The sequence below is a fragment of the Microchirus variegatus genome (assembly GCF_963457635.1).
Source record: "Microchirus variegatus genome assembly, chromosome: 2".
NCBI classification, from domain to species: domain Eukaryota; kingdom Metazoa; phylum Chordata; class Actinopteri; order Pleuronectiformes; family Soleidae; genus Microchirus; species Microchirus variegatus.
The window spans coordinates 8,605,771-8,620,126 of NC_139803.1; the positions used below are offsets into that span (position 1 = coordinate 8,605,771).

Sequence of the window (14,356 nt, forward strand, 5' to 3'; positions counted from 1 at the left end):
CTTGGTTTTATTTGGAAAATCTGTTTTCCAGAGTTTTGTAGTGAAAATGTGAAGCTAGCATGATATTTTTTTTTACAGTAACCTCACATAATAATGTGAAACAACAATAAATCATTAACGCTGTAACGTGAAACGCGATGTTATCACGTGAAACGAATGCGTTTTTGAGTCTTTCCTGTGTGACGTCGCACATTCAAAGCGGCTCAATAATAGATCTATGAAATGTGAGCGAGTTCATTCACCATGAATAGACAGCAATGAACCCTGAGCTCTGAATCTTGAACATCAACAGTGATTTCAAAGGCAGAATGTAATGTAATATGTGTGTGTGTGTGTTAGTGTTAGACGTTGAGGTGTGAAAATCCATCTGGACTGATTTCACAGTGCGGTTTTCTCTCTGCTGGGGCTGAAGAGCTTCCCCGCTGAGGCTGTTTATCGAGGATTGAATAACTGGATGAATGAAAGAAGCTCAATCTAATCTGTATGTCTCTTCCCTCCGTTTTCCCTCTTGATTCTTTCTTGGATTCTTCATTTTGCTCATCTCTTCATCTCCTCTCTCTCTCTCTCCACTGCCTTTTCTCATGTATCTCCCCCTCGTTTCAGAGAGCGTATGAAGCTGCCCTTCATGAACGACCAGTGTGAGCAGATGCTGAAAATCTGCAACGAGTTTGTCAGACTGCAAGTGTCCTACGACGAGTACCTGTGTATGAAGGTGCTGCTGCTGCTCAGTACAGGTAATGGAAATGTCAGAAACACAGCGTTTACTCTTAAGCTAAAAGCCTCTTTCTCTTAAAACCTTTTGCACAGTACATTTATGTGTCCTGTGATGCATTAGCTTATGGTAGTTCATTTGACGATACAACAGTACATTTATTATGGATTTGGTCTTTGACAAAACAAGCATATTAAAGATCTAATCTATCATTCAAGACAGCGTCAGATTTTGTGGTGAAAGGCAATTATAATGCACAATGAGGTCAACTCTGGAGTTTATTTAATTGTATTTATTTATAAGTGGATAAAATATAGCTTCCAGTTTGACACAAATTGCCCAAATACAAACACATCACGGAAAAAAACCTTTTTTCTCTCAATTTTCAGACAAATGAGTCCAAATTGGTCTTAAATCACCATATTCTAAATTGGTTCTGAGCAAAATGCTGATTTGTTTCGCAGTGATTTGCTTGAGTGACTTCGATGGAATAGACAAACGTTTCCCAGAATCTTTAAGGTTAAAATAATGTCAGAAAAGAAGAAGGATATTATTTGGGTAATGAATAATATCAGCATACAGCGCACATTCCATGTTTCCTCCCTCCACCTTTATCTCAAAGTACAGCACAGGTGAAATAATGCATTTTAATGGGATTGCACTCATTATGCAAAGGAAATGACATTTCCATCAGGTCCACTTGTCACATGCATTTGTGTGTGTGACTGATTAATGTCACCTTTAGGTCACGTTGACTTCTTTATTTTAAAGTATCTGTAAAGTTCTAAAGGCGGACCTCACTTTACACATGATTTCAATAATTCAGACTAACATGTGGGCCAGTGTCGCTCTTTGCTGCTGCCTGTTAAAGCCATGTTGGATATAAATAGTATTCATTATTCATTCATGTATTTTACACTATACTGTAAAATCCAGAGAGAGGAAAACTCTGAGGAAACGCTGGCTTTTATTCTTTGTCCGTCTTCTTCACGCTTTATCTGATTATTTAAATTGGACAGGATTTCAGTTTGGCATTTGCATAATTCTTTATAATGTTGACCATGGCTTTGCCGCGGTCCACTGCTGACAAGGAATCCCATAAGGTGTTGACATGGTTGTTTTATGACAACTGCATACTGGTGTTCTTTTTCTATCTTCTGTATAATAATCTGTCAATTATTTTCACAATTAATGGAGTCCATAAAATGTCAGAAAAATGGAAATGACGATGTTCTCTAATGTCGTGTTTTGTCCACAAACCAAACTGATTCACTTTTAATGATTTCTTTGTTCTATGGAGCAAAGAAACAAAGGATTTATTCACATTTAAGAAGCTGAAACAATCAGAAATCTTGTCGTAAGTAAGGGTTGAAATCTCTTCTAACTGAATCATTGATGATCAAAATAGTTGACAGTTAATCTCGACTTCTATTGACCAGCATTTTGAAAAACCTTAGTATTTGGTCTTTTTGGATCATGCTTGAACATTTACTGTCTCTTTGGCTCTCGTGCAGTCCAACAGATTGAAAGAACACACTGCACACAGCAGATGTTGAATTGAATTCAGTTTTGCATATTTTCCACTGCCTAAAGCATCTCTTTGTTGGGATCCTACACTGTTGTCAGCTTTTAATGATTTTAATGCTGTTGCTGCAGCAGGAAACGGGAGAAACAGAAGTGTATTCTGGTCGTGAAGCGTCATGGCGTCATGTAGGCCGTTGCTCATTTGCATAAAGTTGAAGCCTCCACGTTTCTTTATGTAAATCAGAGGCGTGACTCGACACCCACAAAAATGGAAAGTTTCAGACTTTTTTTGGGTGGTGGTGCTCGTCCCAATCGGCTGCAGCCACTGTTTTGGCAGTTGTAGGAGGCACCTGTTAATCAGCTATTCACAGGGGTTTCTCAATCCTGGTGCTGGGGCCCTGCATGTGTGCACACATGTTTTTGAAAAGCATGGATTGAGAAACACTGATCTCGCGGAAGTGTAGTGTCAGAATTTCCGCTGGCGTACAGTATGGAGTCCCGGGACCAATGGCAGATTGCAAATTTTCACAGATCCTTATGACCACCTCACGTTCAGTGAGTTTGAAAGGAAAAGGAAAAAGAAAGAATAATCAGAGCGGATACAAAGAGACTTTTTCTTTTAATCCAAGATTCACAATCTTGCTGTTGATGACGTGTGCACTGATGTGTCAAGTCTTTATTTGTGTGTGTGTGTGTGTGTGTGTAGTACCCAAAGATGGCCTGAAGAGCCAGGGCGTGTTTGACGAGATCAGGATGTCGTACATCAAGGAGCTCGGGAAAGCCATCGTCAAGAGGGAGGAGAACGCCAGTCAGAACTGGCAGCGCTTCTACCAGCTAACTAAGCTATTGGACTCCATGCAGGAGGTGAGAGCATTTATTTTAGATTATTACGAGTGTATTGTGTCTTTCTATTTCAACATTTTTAATACGAGCCAGTATTTTCCTTGCGTATCCCGCGGAGCAGTTAATTGGCGATCGACTAACTAGTCCTGTTTACCGCTTACTCACAATCTACTCTCCAAAGACATTTAAAGGTTAATAAAAGATAATCTCTCTGTGTCACAGATGGTGGAAGGCCTTCTACAGATCTGCTTCTACACCTTTGTGAATAAAACCCTGAGCGTGGAATTCCCCGAGATGCTCGCAGAGATCATCACCAACCAGATACCAAAATTCAAAGACGGGAGCATCAAGCCGCTGCTGTTCCACCAGAAAGGACTGCCATAAACTGTGAAGCAATGACTTTAAAATAATAAGTCCTCATGCAAGAGCACAATACCTGTAGCCACACGCCTCTTAATCCGCTCTCAGATTTGGCCAAAAATGACTGCTGACCAGTAGCTTTTCCTCCTGGCTACCCGAGAAGAATTTGGCCTCCACAGAACTCGGCTTTGCATCTGGATGTCTTGTGGCCAGGCTACATTTTGGTGATCTTTTTCCCGTCGCTTTGTCCTCAAGCCCCGCCCCCTCCAAACCAACCAATTCTCCAGTGTCTTTCCTGCCTCCATCATCGCTTTACTACTTTTACACAGACACGGCAACTCCCTGATCCACCTTTATTCCCTCCTGCAGCGAACACACTGTCCAGCAACCTGTTGAAGCTTGCCCCCAAGTTTAGGGCTTGTTCCCTCCGCTCACCTCCACCCGGACTTGTTTGTGTTTGCCCGTCCCAGCTCCACCACCATGCAGAGAAAAAAGTGAGTGCTCACTTTTGTGTGTGTGTGTGTGGTTTCCACGGAACTGTTTGGTGATGAAGGGGACAAACAAACAAACAAACAAACAAAAAACGAAAGATTTTTTACTCCCCATTCTTTGGACCCAAGGACAAACTCTGTTTAGCTAATCATTGAATGTGAAACGTACACTTTATGTTAGACCACACAAGCAAAGGTCCCGCCTACACGCACACACACACACACACAGACACAGATATAGAGAGAACACACAGACGTGCATTCACGCGGTAAAATGTTTACTCAGGATGCATCAGACAAGGGAAAGAACCAGTGCCTTTTAGCTTTTCAAGCTCTTCACAGCCATCTCAGAGCAGTTTCTTTGCATCAGAATGTAACCTAACATCCTTCTACATGTTTTCTACACTGTTTTGATTTTTTTTTTTTGTTGTTGTTTTCTGTCCGATTTGCCATAGCAGTTTGTTTGTTTTTCTTCCTAAATTTGGGCAGCTGTCACAGTTGTGATCACCGAGATACAGCGTGTAGAGCAAAATGATTCAATGAAATCATGTAAAGAAAAAACAAACAGAAAAACTCAAAATTATTCAATTAAATCTCCATATCAACACATATTCAAAGTATAATAATATAATAATAATAATATATAAATAAGAAGACGCTGAAAGCAGCTACATGGAGACCACTGGAATTTAACAAAAACATATCTGATGTACATTTTTGTCAATTCTAATGAGAAAGTGTACCTTTGCAATTTTACTATAATGATAATGATAATTAGAAGAAGTCAAAACTATCATGTCACTGCTGGCTGCTTCTACTACCAAGTACAGGAAAGTATCTGAGACTGTGAGCTGGCATCTCAGAAATCACAACATAGTCATAAAATAGGAATGGAATTATTCCCCGGGTGTGTTGGTGTTGTTGTTGGTGTTGTTGTTGTTGTTGTTGTTGTTGCAGCTTCACACGAGGACTGGACTTTAAAATGCTATGAATATGCCCTTTAATCACAGTTTCACACACACACACACACACGCAGAGAAACCTTAGAGCCTCTGTTCTCAGCACAAGATTTCAGGGGGGGGGGGGGAATGTGGTTTGAGTGACTGCATCATTTGGATTTTATTTGTTTTCCCACGAGTGCCAAACCACGTCATGTGTGCAAGTTTCTGTCTTCTACTTTTCTGGAAGACGTGCGAACAGAGCGATGATGATGATGATGATGATGATGATGATTCAATATCCTGTCGTCCTTGAGACTTCGTTCACAGCGAGACAGTAACAGTGTCACACCTACACCAGCTTAGAGAAGTACTGATTGTCGGCGCGTATAGTACTTTGATTTTGTTGCTGTTTTTTGGTACATGTGTAATGTGTAAACGATCGATGATTGTACCAGCTTACGCGATCGCCAAAGCAAACTTAAAACAGTTGTGCACTGACGTCTGCGTAAATACAACGCTCGGCCCTTGTCCCCCCAACACACACACATGCAAACGACTCTGTCCTATTCCCCTTAATGTCTCGTGTAATTGCCAAGCCTCTCTGCCTACAACGTCCACCATATAGATTTTTTTTTTTCCTCAGCTGTTTACTCTGAATGGTACTTGTCCTTCTGCACTACGGAAGTCTGAATGGCAGTTAACAGAACAGGTAGCGCGTTGTCATGGAGACCGGCCATTTGTGTGTTACTTACAGTTAACAGCGCAGCATGGCTCTGGATACATACAAACCACTGTTCATTAGGAAGCTGTGCTGTTTTTCAAATCTGCCATTTAGACGCTCATCCGTGCCAGGGTTGTTTCGTGTTCACGTTATGTTTTTTTGTTTGTTTTTAGGCTTTAAAGAACATGGGTTTAATTCTGCTGCTGCTGCTGCTTTTGATTTTTTTTTCTCGGGAAGATTTGACTTATCCGTCTATTGTCTGGGCAACTTTGCATTACAGTATTACGGCAGTTTTTAAGTCAGAAAACCAGCTCTAACACACTGATGTACTTCTATCTATACTTCTATATCGGCCATAGATGTGTGCTATAAAATAGCAGCACAGACATATCCAGTGCTACGCAAAGTGTCTATTATTACAAAATATTTTTGCATAGACATAATCTCTATATTCCTATTCTGTTTCTCTTTTGCCTTTCTGCTTCACGTCAGACTAAAGGCCTTCTGAAAGGGAGTCAACGAGCCATAGAAATAAGATTTCTAATCAGGAAATAGATAAACCCTTACAAATATGTGTTTGTGGAGATTGACGTGTTTAAAATACATAAATATATATATATATTAAAAAAAAGATGATATTTTCTGCAATTTTGAATACATCCGCTTAATCCTCTTTATAATGGTTTTACTCAATCCTTTTTTTGTAAATTGAACGAGTCGAGAAAGTAAATATTTTTCCGTTTGTTGGTCTGTGTTTGATAAAGGTAGATGTGTTGAATACGTTAGGAAGTGTTAAACTTTTCTTTTTTTTTTGTCTTGTGAAGTAAATGTAAATTTTACAAGTCAAGGGGAAAGTCTACACAAGAGCTCACTGTGTTTAAAAAAATAAAAAAGTGATATAAGGAAAACAGGCGAGGAGGGCGGTAGGTGAGGTGAGGTGAGGTGACTGGGGGAATGTTTTGTGTGTTATAGAGTGACCAAAGCAGTAAAGATTTAAAAAGGTTTAACAAACCAAAAGAAGTATTCAAGTAGTTACATTTTAAGTAGCACTTATTATCCAACTTGTAGTACTTCTTTTTATTCAACAGGTATCTTTTGTAAAGGTCAAGGCTGTGGATCCCATGTATATTGTTGTGAGGATTTACTGGACACTTCAAAAAAATAGGAAAAGGAAAAAAACAACAACATTGAATCTCCACGTGAAAGTAAATCTGCCAGAGCCTGATGGAATTGCACTACCCACGTATTGGTTGATAAAGTCTATTTTGTATAAAATACGTGCAAATATTATCTTTAAAGATTAAGGGCAGATCATGTTCCATTGTTCTATATGGCTATGGCTTTCACTGAAGTCTGTTCTGTTCGTATTTCAGTTATGTAAATGTAATCCAATGTAAAAAAAAAAAAAAGACAAAAACAGACTAAAATATAGTGTTTGTTTTAAAGAGAAAAACAATAGTTTGTATTACTTCTGTATTACACCTCTTCTGTAGTCAGTGTCAATATTTTCACCTATTGATTAAATGTTGAATTAAGTTATCTGTGTTGTTCTTTGACATTGGATTTGGCCTCCTGTCAGTGACATCTTGATGTTTTTTTTCATCACTAAATCGCTAAAAAAAGAGAGGATTTGGAAGAAATCATTTCTCCTTATTTCAGATATATCTTACACAATAAAAGTTTCTGCTGTCCAACACTCCGCTCTAATTCTTCCTTTATTTTAAATATGACCTGATTATGTTTAACTACAGCACCATTGTTCCTCATGGAAACGCAGAGACGTTGCAGACAGGTAGATCAGTGGGTTAAAGTGATTCTGTAAAATTGTGGGAAAAAACACATTTTGGACAGTTTTTGTTGACAGTATTATAAAATGTCATAAGATAGTAAAATCGTACAAAAAAGTTACACTGTAGTATGTCGTCAGAAATTTGACCAAAAAGTCATATTATAGCATGTATAGCAATTCAGTGGGTTAAAGTGAAAGTGAAACAGTTTATATTTTGACCACATTGACAGTTTTTTGTTGACAGTATTATAGTAGTATAAAATGTCATAGCATAGTATGTCGTCCAAAATCGGACCAAAAAGTCAAAAAAATCAACAAAAAAAAAAAATCAAAAAAAATGTCCAAAAATTTGCTCCAAAAAAGTCATACAATAGCATATTGTCAAGTCCAAAATTTGGCAAAAAAAAGTCCAAAATAAATGTTGGTGCGGAAAGTCATAGTATGTTCGTTTTTGACCATTTTTGGACGACATACTATTCTATGACATGCTATACTATATGTCGTTTTGTAATTTTGGATGACATTAAACTATCAAGTTTTGATGTGATTTTTCTACGGCATTCTAGTCTAGATTTTGGTTCACTTACTTAGTGTGAGGGTTTGTAGTGAGGCGTGTAAAATCACACAAAAATAATCTGCGATGAAATGAAATTGTCAAAATTTGGACAATTTTGGACCAAATTTTTTTTTTTTTTTTTTTTTAAAAGCTCCAGCCATAACTTCACGCCAGAAACAGAAGATAATTTCAGAGGTCGTAGGTTTTAGGAGTTCTTACAGTTTTTGACGACATACTGCTCTCCGGTGGACAAACGTGGTATTACATTTGCTCTACTGTTGAACGTGCCCTCCTGTGGACAAACGTGGTATTCCCTCCCTCCGTCCCCTCTCCATAAACGTATTTGGAATCTTCCACTTCCTGTTTGCCATGCGGAGCAGGAGGACGAGGAGCAGCGGCGGACAAACATGTGGTAACTGCTGCTTAAAAATGATCCTCACATTTCTTAGATGTTCTGTTTACGAATGTTGTTAACATCAGACCTGAGTGATCTGATGATCACAGGTGTTCACATGCCACAGCTAATGCTAATGTGACGTCACTGCTCCACAGTAAACACATTTCATTTCTGTTTGTTACAGAAAGACAAATAATCCAGGAAATGTTCATCAATGTTCTCTTTTTTTGGTTTATCCACAAGCCAAAAATGACTAGTTGCAGCCCGAGAACAAACACAAATGGTGTACAAGTGCATTTGATTATGGAGCAGTAAAATTCACCTGTGATTTCATCATAGTTTGGGCTTTTCTTAAGTCTGCTTCATCAACACTGACTATCACTTTAACTGCAGCTGTTAATCAGTGTTTAGTATAAATGTGGGAGTGGCGCTAAAACGAGTTAAGTTGTGAACAATATTAACAAGGTTCAGTCACCTAAACATGGATCATCTAAATTGTTTGAATAAACAACGTTTATTGTCCAAAAGGTGAAGTTTCTGTGTGAACATCCCAACACTGAAGAGCTTCAAACAGCTGCAGTTGACTCTTGGACTGGCTTCAGCAGGAAAAAGCAGCAAACAGGTGAATGTGGTTTTCACTAAAGTCACATGTTAACATGTAAAAATTATGTGCACTAGTTAATCTAATTATTGTGTGGATGATTTTTAAACAGCAGTTACTGGACACCTGGAGCCCAACTGTCTGGTGGACTTTCCAGGTAAAGTGAAACCCTGTCATATTTTTATGCACCAAAATGTGTGAACTAAAATGCCAGCACCCCCTCCTCACATGTCTCTCCACTTCGCCACCAAGTACTCTGTTGGGTTCTATTATTGAAAGGCTTGTGAAATCACACAAGGACAAATAGCTTATGGGACAAAGAGAATGACTCAAGTTCCTGAGGTTCCTGTGAGCATGGGTTCAAATCTTCCATGGACTGAGTTTTGAATGCAATATTCAACCACAAACCGTAAATAGGAGTTCGAAAAAAGAAAGAAAGAGCATGGAGTTAGCTCAACTGGTTAAGGAGCAGGCCTCAGGAACCTGAGGTTGTGGGTTCAACCCCCTCGGTCCCACCCTTCCACCACTTTATAGCCGTGACGCACCACCGAGTGATCTCTTGGGAGCGAGGTGGATTCGAACCAGTAGCCACCAGACTGGTACAACCTTACAGTTGTGAACGAAACCACTACGCCACACATCCCTGAGAGATTTGGGAGCTCTTGTTGCTTTTCACTGTTCACTTTGGATGTGGAACCTTAAATGTTGGCATATGAGGGAGTTGAACCCATAACCTCAGGATCCTGAGGACTGCTCCTTAACCAGTTGAGCTAACTCCAGACTCTTTCTTTCATTTTTCGAACTCCTATTTAGGGTTTGTGGTTGAATATTGCATTCAAAAATCAGTCCATGCAAGATTTGAACCCATACTCACAGGAACCTCAGGTACTTGAGTCATTCTCTTTGTGTGGGACTGCTCCTTAACCAGTTGAGCTAACTCCAGACTCTTTCCTTCATTTTTCGAACTCCTATTTAGTGTTTGTAGTTGAATAATGCTTTCAAAATTCAGTCCATGTAAGATTCAAACCCATACTCACAGGAACCAAGGGTTGAACCCATAACCTCAGGATCCCGATGAATGCTCCTTAACCAGTTGAGCAAACTCCAGACTCAGGGTTTCCTGCTCCAAAGACAAGCGTGTAAACCATTACTATAACTGTTTACTGAAAACCACCAAGAGCTCCTAAATCACACCGGGATGTGTGGCGTAGTGGTTTCATTCGCAACTGTAAGGTTGTACAATTACTTTAATAATCAATAAATTGTCGTTGGTTCTTTAATTGTTTTTTACTTTATTACACATGTTCTGGTTTCTTTGTTCCTTATAACAAAGTAATAATTAAAACAGAATGATAAATAATAAAATGATATGTGAATGAATGTGAAGACATTTGAGAATCATCAATTCCAGGTTTGAGAAACAATGATGAACATTTTTCAAACATTTCCTGGATTCTTTTGTCTTTCTGTAACTTACAGAAAACATCATTTGTATGTGAAGACAAATGAAATGAAAAGTGTTTGTTTACTGTGGAGCAGTGACGTCACAAGTCGTGCTGTAGAACATGGGTGTCAAACTCTGGCCCGCGGGCCAAATTTGGCCCGCCGTGTAATTTCATTTGGCCCTTGAGGCAATATCAAATTAACATTAGAGCTGGCCCGCTGGTATTATACAGCGGCACCGCTGCTGTAACACCGCATTCACCGCTAATACTATAAATCCCATAATGCTCTGCTGTTGTTTTGTATTCATTGTTATTTTATTTTCAAATTTATTAGCTTGTGGAAAAAGTTAATGTTGATATTTACCTCAGAAGGCTGCAGATAGAAAAGAGGCATTCCATTTTTTATTTAAATTTTATTTAATATGCCATTGATGTTTTTTCGTTAGTTTTTTGAAAGTTGATTTTGCACTATTAAGTTATATAAGCGTTGCTTGTTCCATATTCAGTGTTAAAGCAAATTAGTGTAGCAAACTGAGCAATAATTAACGTTTTATTCATGCACTTTCTCTTGCTACTTCAAGGCTTGAATGTTTGATTCATTCATTATTGTTATTTTACTTTCAAATGTATTATTAGCCTGTGGAAAAAGTTTATTTTGATATTTACCTCAAATTCTGGACGACATGCTATAGTATGACTTTTCTGTCAAATTTTGGACGACATGCTATAGTATGACTTTTCTGTCAAATTCTGGACGACATGCTATAGTATGACTTTTCTGTCAAATTTTGGACGACATGCTATAGTATGACGTTTTGGTCTAAGTTTGGACGACATGCTATAGTATGTCTTTTCTGTCAAATTCTGGACGACATGCTATAGTATGACTTTTCTGTCAGGTTTTGGACGACATGCTATAGTATGACTTTTTGGTCAAATTTTGGACGACATGCTATAGTATGACCTTTTGGTCAAATTTTGGACGACATGCTATAGTATGACTTTTCTGTCAAATTCTGGACGACATGCTATAGTATGACTTTTCTGTCAAATTTTGGACGACGTTATAGTATGACTTTTTGGTCAAATTTTGGACGACATGCTATAGTATGACTTTTCTGTCAAATTTTGGACGACATGCTATAGTATGACTTTTCTGTCAAATTTTGGACCACATGTTATAGTATGACTTTTTGGTCAAATTCTGGACGACATGCTATAGTATGACCTTTTGGTCAAATTTTGGGCGACATGCTATGGTATGACTTTTCTGTCAAATTTTGGACGACATGCTATAGTATGACTTTTTGGTCAAATTTTGGACGACATGCTATAGTATGACTTTTCTGTCAAATTTTGGACGACATGCTATAGTATGACTTTTTGGTCAAATTTTGGACGACATGCTATAGTATGACCTTTTGGTCAAATTTTGGACGACATGCTATAGTATGACTTTTCTGTCAAATTTTGGACGACATGCTATAGTATGACTTTTTGGTCAAATTTTGGACGACATGCTATAGTATGACTTTTCTGTCAAATTTTGGACGACATGCTATAGTATGTCTTTTTTGTCAAATTTTGGACCACATGCTATAGTATGTCTTTTTGGTCAAATTTTGGATGACATGCTATAGTATGTCTTTTTGGTCAAATTTTGGACGACATGCTATAGTATGACTTTTCTGTCAAATTTTGGACGACGTTATAGTATGACTTTTTGGTCAAATTTTGGACGACATGCTATAGTATGACTTTTCTGTCAAATTTTGGACGACATGCTATAGTATGACTTTTCTGTCAAATTTTGGACCACATGTTATAGTATGACTTTTTGGTCAAATTTTGGACGACATGCTATAGTATGACTTTTCTGTCAAATTTTGGACGACATGCTATAGTATGACTTTTCTGTCAAATTCTGGACGACATGCTATAGTATGACTTTTCTGTCAAATTTTGGACGACATGCTATAGTATGACGTTTTGGTCTAAGTTTGGACGACATGCTATAGTATGTCTTTTCTGTCAAATTCTGGACGACATGCTATAGTATGACTTTTTGGTCAAATTTTGGACGACATGCTATAGTATGACCTTTTGGTCAAATTTTGGACGACATGCTATAGTATGACTTTTCTGTCAAATTCTGGACGACATGCTATAGTATGTCTTTTTGGTCAAATTTTGGACGACATGCTATAGTATGACTTTTCTGTCAAATTCTGGACGACATGCTATAGTATGACTTTTCTGTCAAATTTTGGACGACGTTATAGTATGACTTTTTGGTCAAATTTTGGACGACATGCTATAGTATGACTTTTCTGTCAAATTTTGGACGACATGCTATAGTATGACTTTTCTGTCAAATTTTGGACCACATGTTATAGTATGACTTTTTGGTCAAATTCTGGACGACATGCTATAGTATGACCTTTTGGTCAAATTTTGGACGACATGCTATAGTATGACTTTTCTGTCAAATTTTGGACGACATGCTATAGTATGACTTTTTGGTCAAATTTTGGACGACATGCTATAGTATGACCTTTTGGTCAAATTTTGGACGACATGCTATAGTATGTCTTTTTTGTCAAATTTTGGACCACATGCTATAGTATGTCTTTTTGGTCAAATTTTGGACGACATGCTATAGTATGACTTTTCTGTCAAATTTTGGACGACGTTATAGTATGACTTTTTGGTCAAATTTTGGACGACATGCTATAGTATGACTTTTCTGTCAAATTTTGGACGACATGCTATAGTATGACTTTTCTGTCAAATTTTGGACCACATGTTATAGTATGACTTTTTGGTCAAATTCTGGACGACATGCTATAGTATGACCTTTTGGTCAAATTTTGGACGACATGCTATAGTATGACTTTTCTGTCAAATTTTGGACGACATGCTATAGTATGACTTTTTGGTCAAATTTTGGACGACATGCTATAGTATGACTTTTCTGTCAAATTTTGGACGACATGCTATAGTATGACTTTTTGGTCAAATTTTGGACGACATGCTATAGTATGACTTTTCTGTCAAATTCTGGACGACATGCTATAGTATGTCTTTTTGGTCAAATTTTGGACGACATGCTATAGTATGACTTTTCTGTCAAATTCTGGACGACATGCTATAGTATGACTTTTCTGTCAAATTTTGGACGACGTTATAGTATGACTTTTTGGTCAAATTTTGGACGACATGCTATAGTATGACTTTTCTGTCAAATTTTGGACGACATGCTATAGTATGACTTTTCTGTCAAATTTTGGACCACATGTTATAGTATGACTTTTTGGTCAAATTCTGGACGACATGCTATAGTATGACCTTTTGGTCAAATTTTGGACGACATGCTATAGTATGACTTTTCTGTCAAATTTTGGACGACATGCTATAGTATGACTTTTTGGTCAAATTTTGGACGACATGCTATAGTATGACCTTTTGGTCAAATTTTGGACGACATGCTATAGTATGTCTTTTTTGTCAAATTTTGGACCACATGCTATAGTATGTCTTTTTGGTCAAATTTTGGATGACATGCTATAGTATGTCTTTTTGGTCAAATTTTGGACGACATGCTATAGTATGACTTTTCTGTCAAATTTTGGACGACGTTATAGTATGACTTTTTGGTCAAATTTTGGACGACATGCTATAGTATGACTTTTCTGTCAAATTTTGGACGACATGCTATAGTATGACTTTTCTGTCAAATTTTGGACCACATGTTATAGTATGACTTTTTGGTCAAATTCTGGACGACATGCTATAGTATGACCTTTTGGTCAAATTTTGGACGACATGCTATAGTATGACTTTTCTGTCAAATTTTGGACGACATGCTATAGTATGACTTTTTGGTCAAATTTTGGACGACATGCTATAGTATGACTTTTCTGTCAAATTTTGGACGACATGCTATAGTATGACTTTTTGGTCAAATTTTGGACGA

The 14,356-nt window shown here is 37.8% G+C and overlaps 1 protein-coding gene across 1 annotated transcript in view; it reads left to right on the plus strand.

The window, feature by feature from the left end:
* The window catches only part of LOC310944149 (glucocorticoid receptor-like), a 51,450-nt gene extending 44,214 nt beyond the window's left edge, over positions 1-7,236 (plus strand). Inside the window, exons 8-10 of the mRNA XM_083909848.1 lie at positions 604-734; positions 2,943-3,100; positions 3,302-7,236. Of these exons, the coding sequence (XP_083765974.1) occupies positions 604-734; positions 2,943-3,100; positions 3,302-3,463 (451 nt within the window). The 3' untranslated portion in view covers positions 3,464-7,236. The remainder of the gene's footprint in view (positions 1-603; positions 735-2,942; positions 3,101-3,301) is intronic.
* Positions 7,237-14,356: the final 7,120 nt, after the last annotated feature.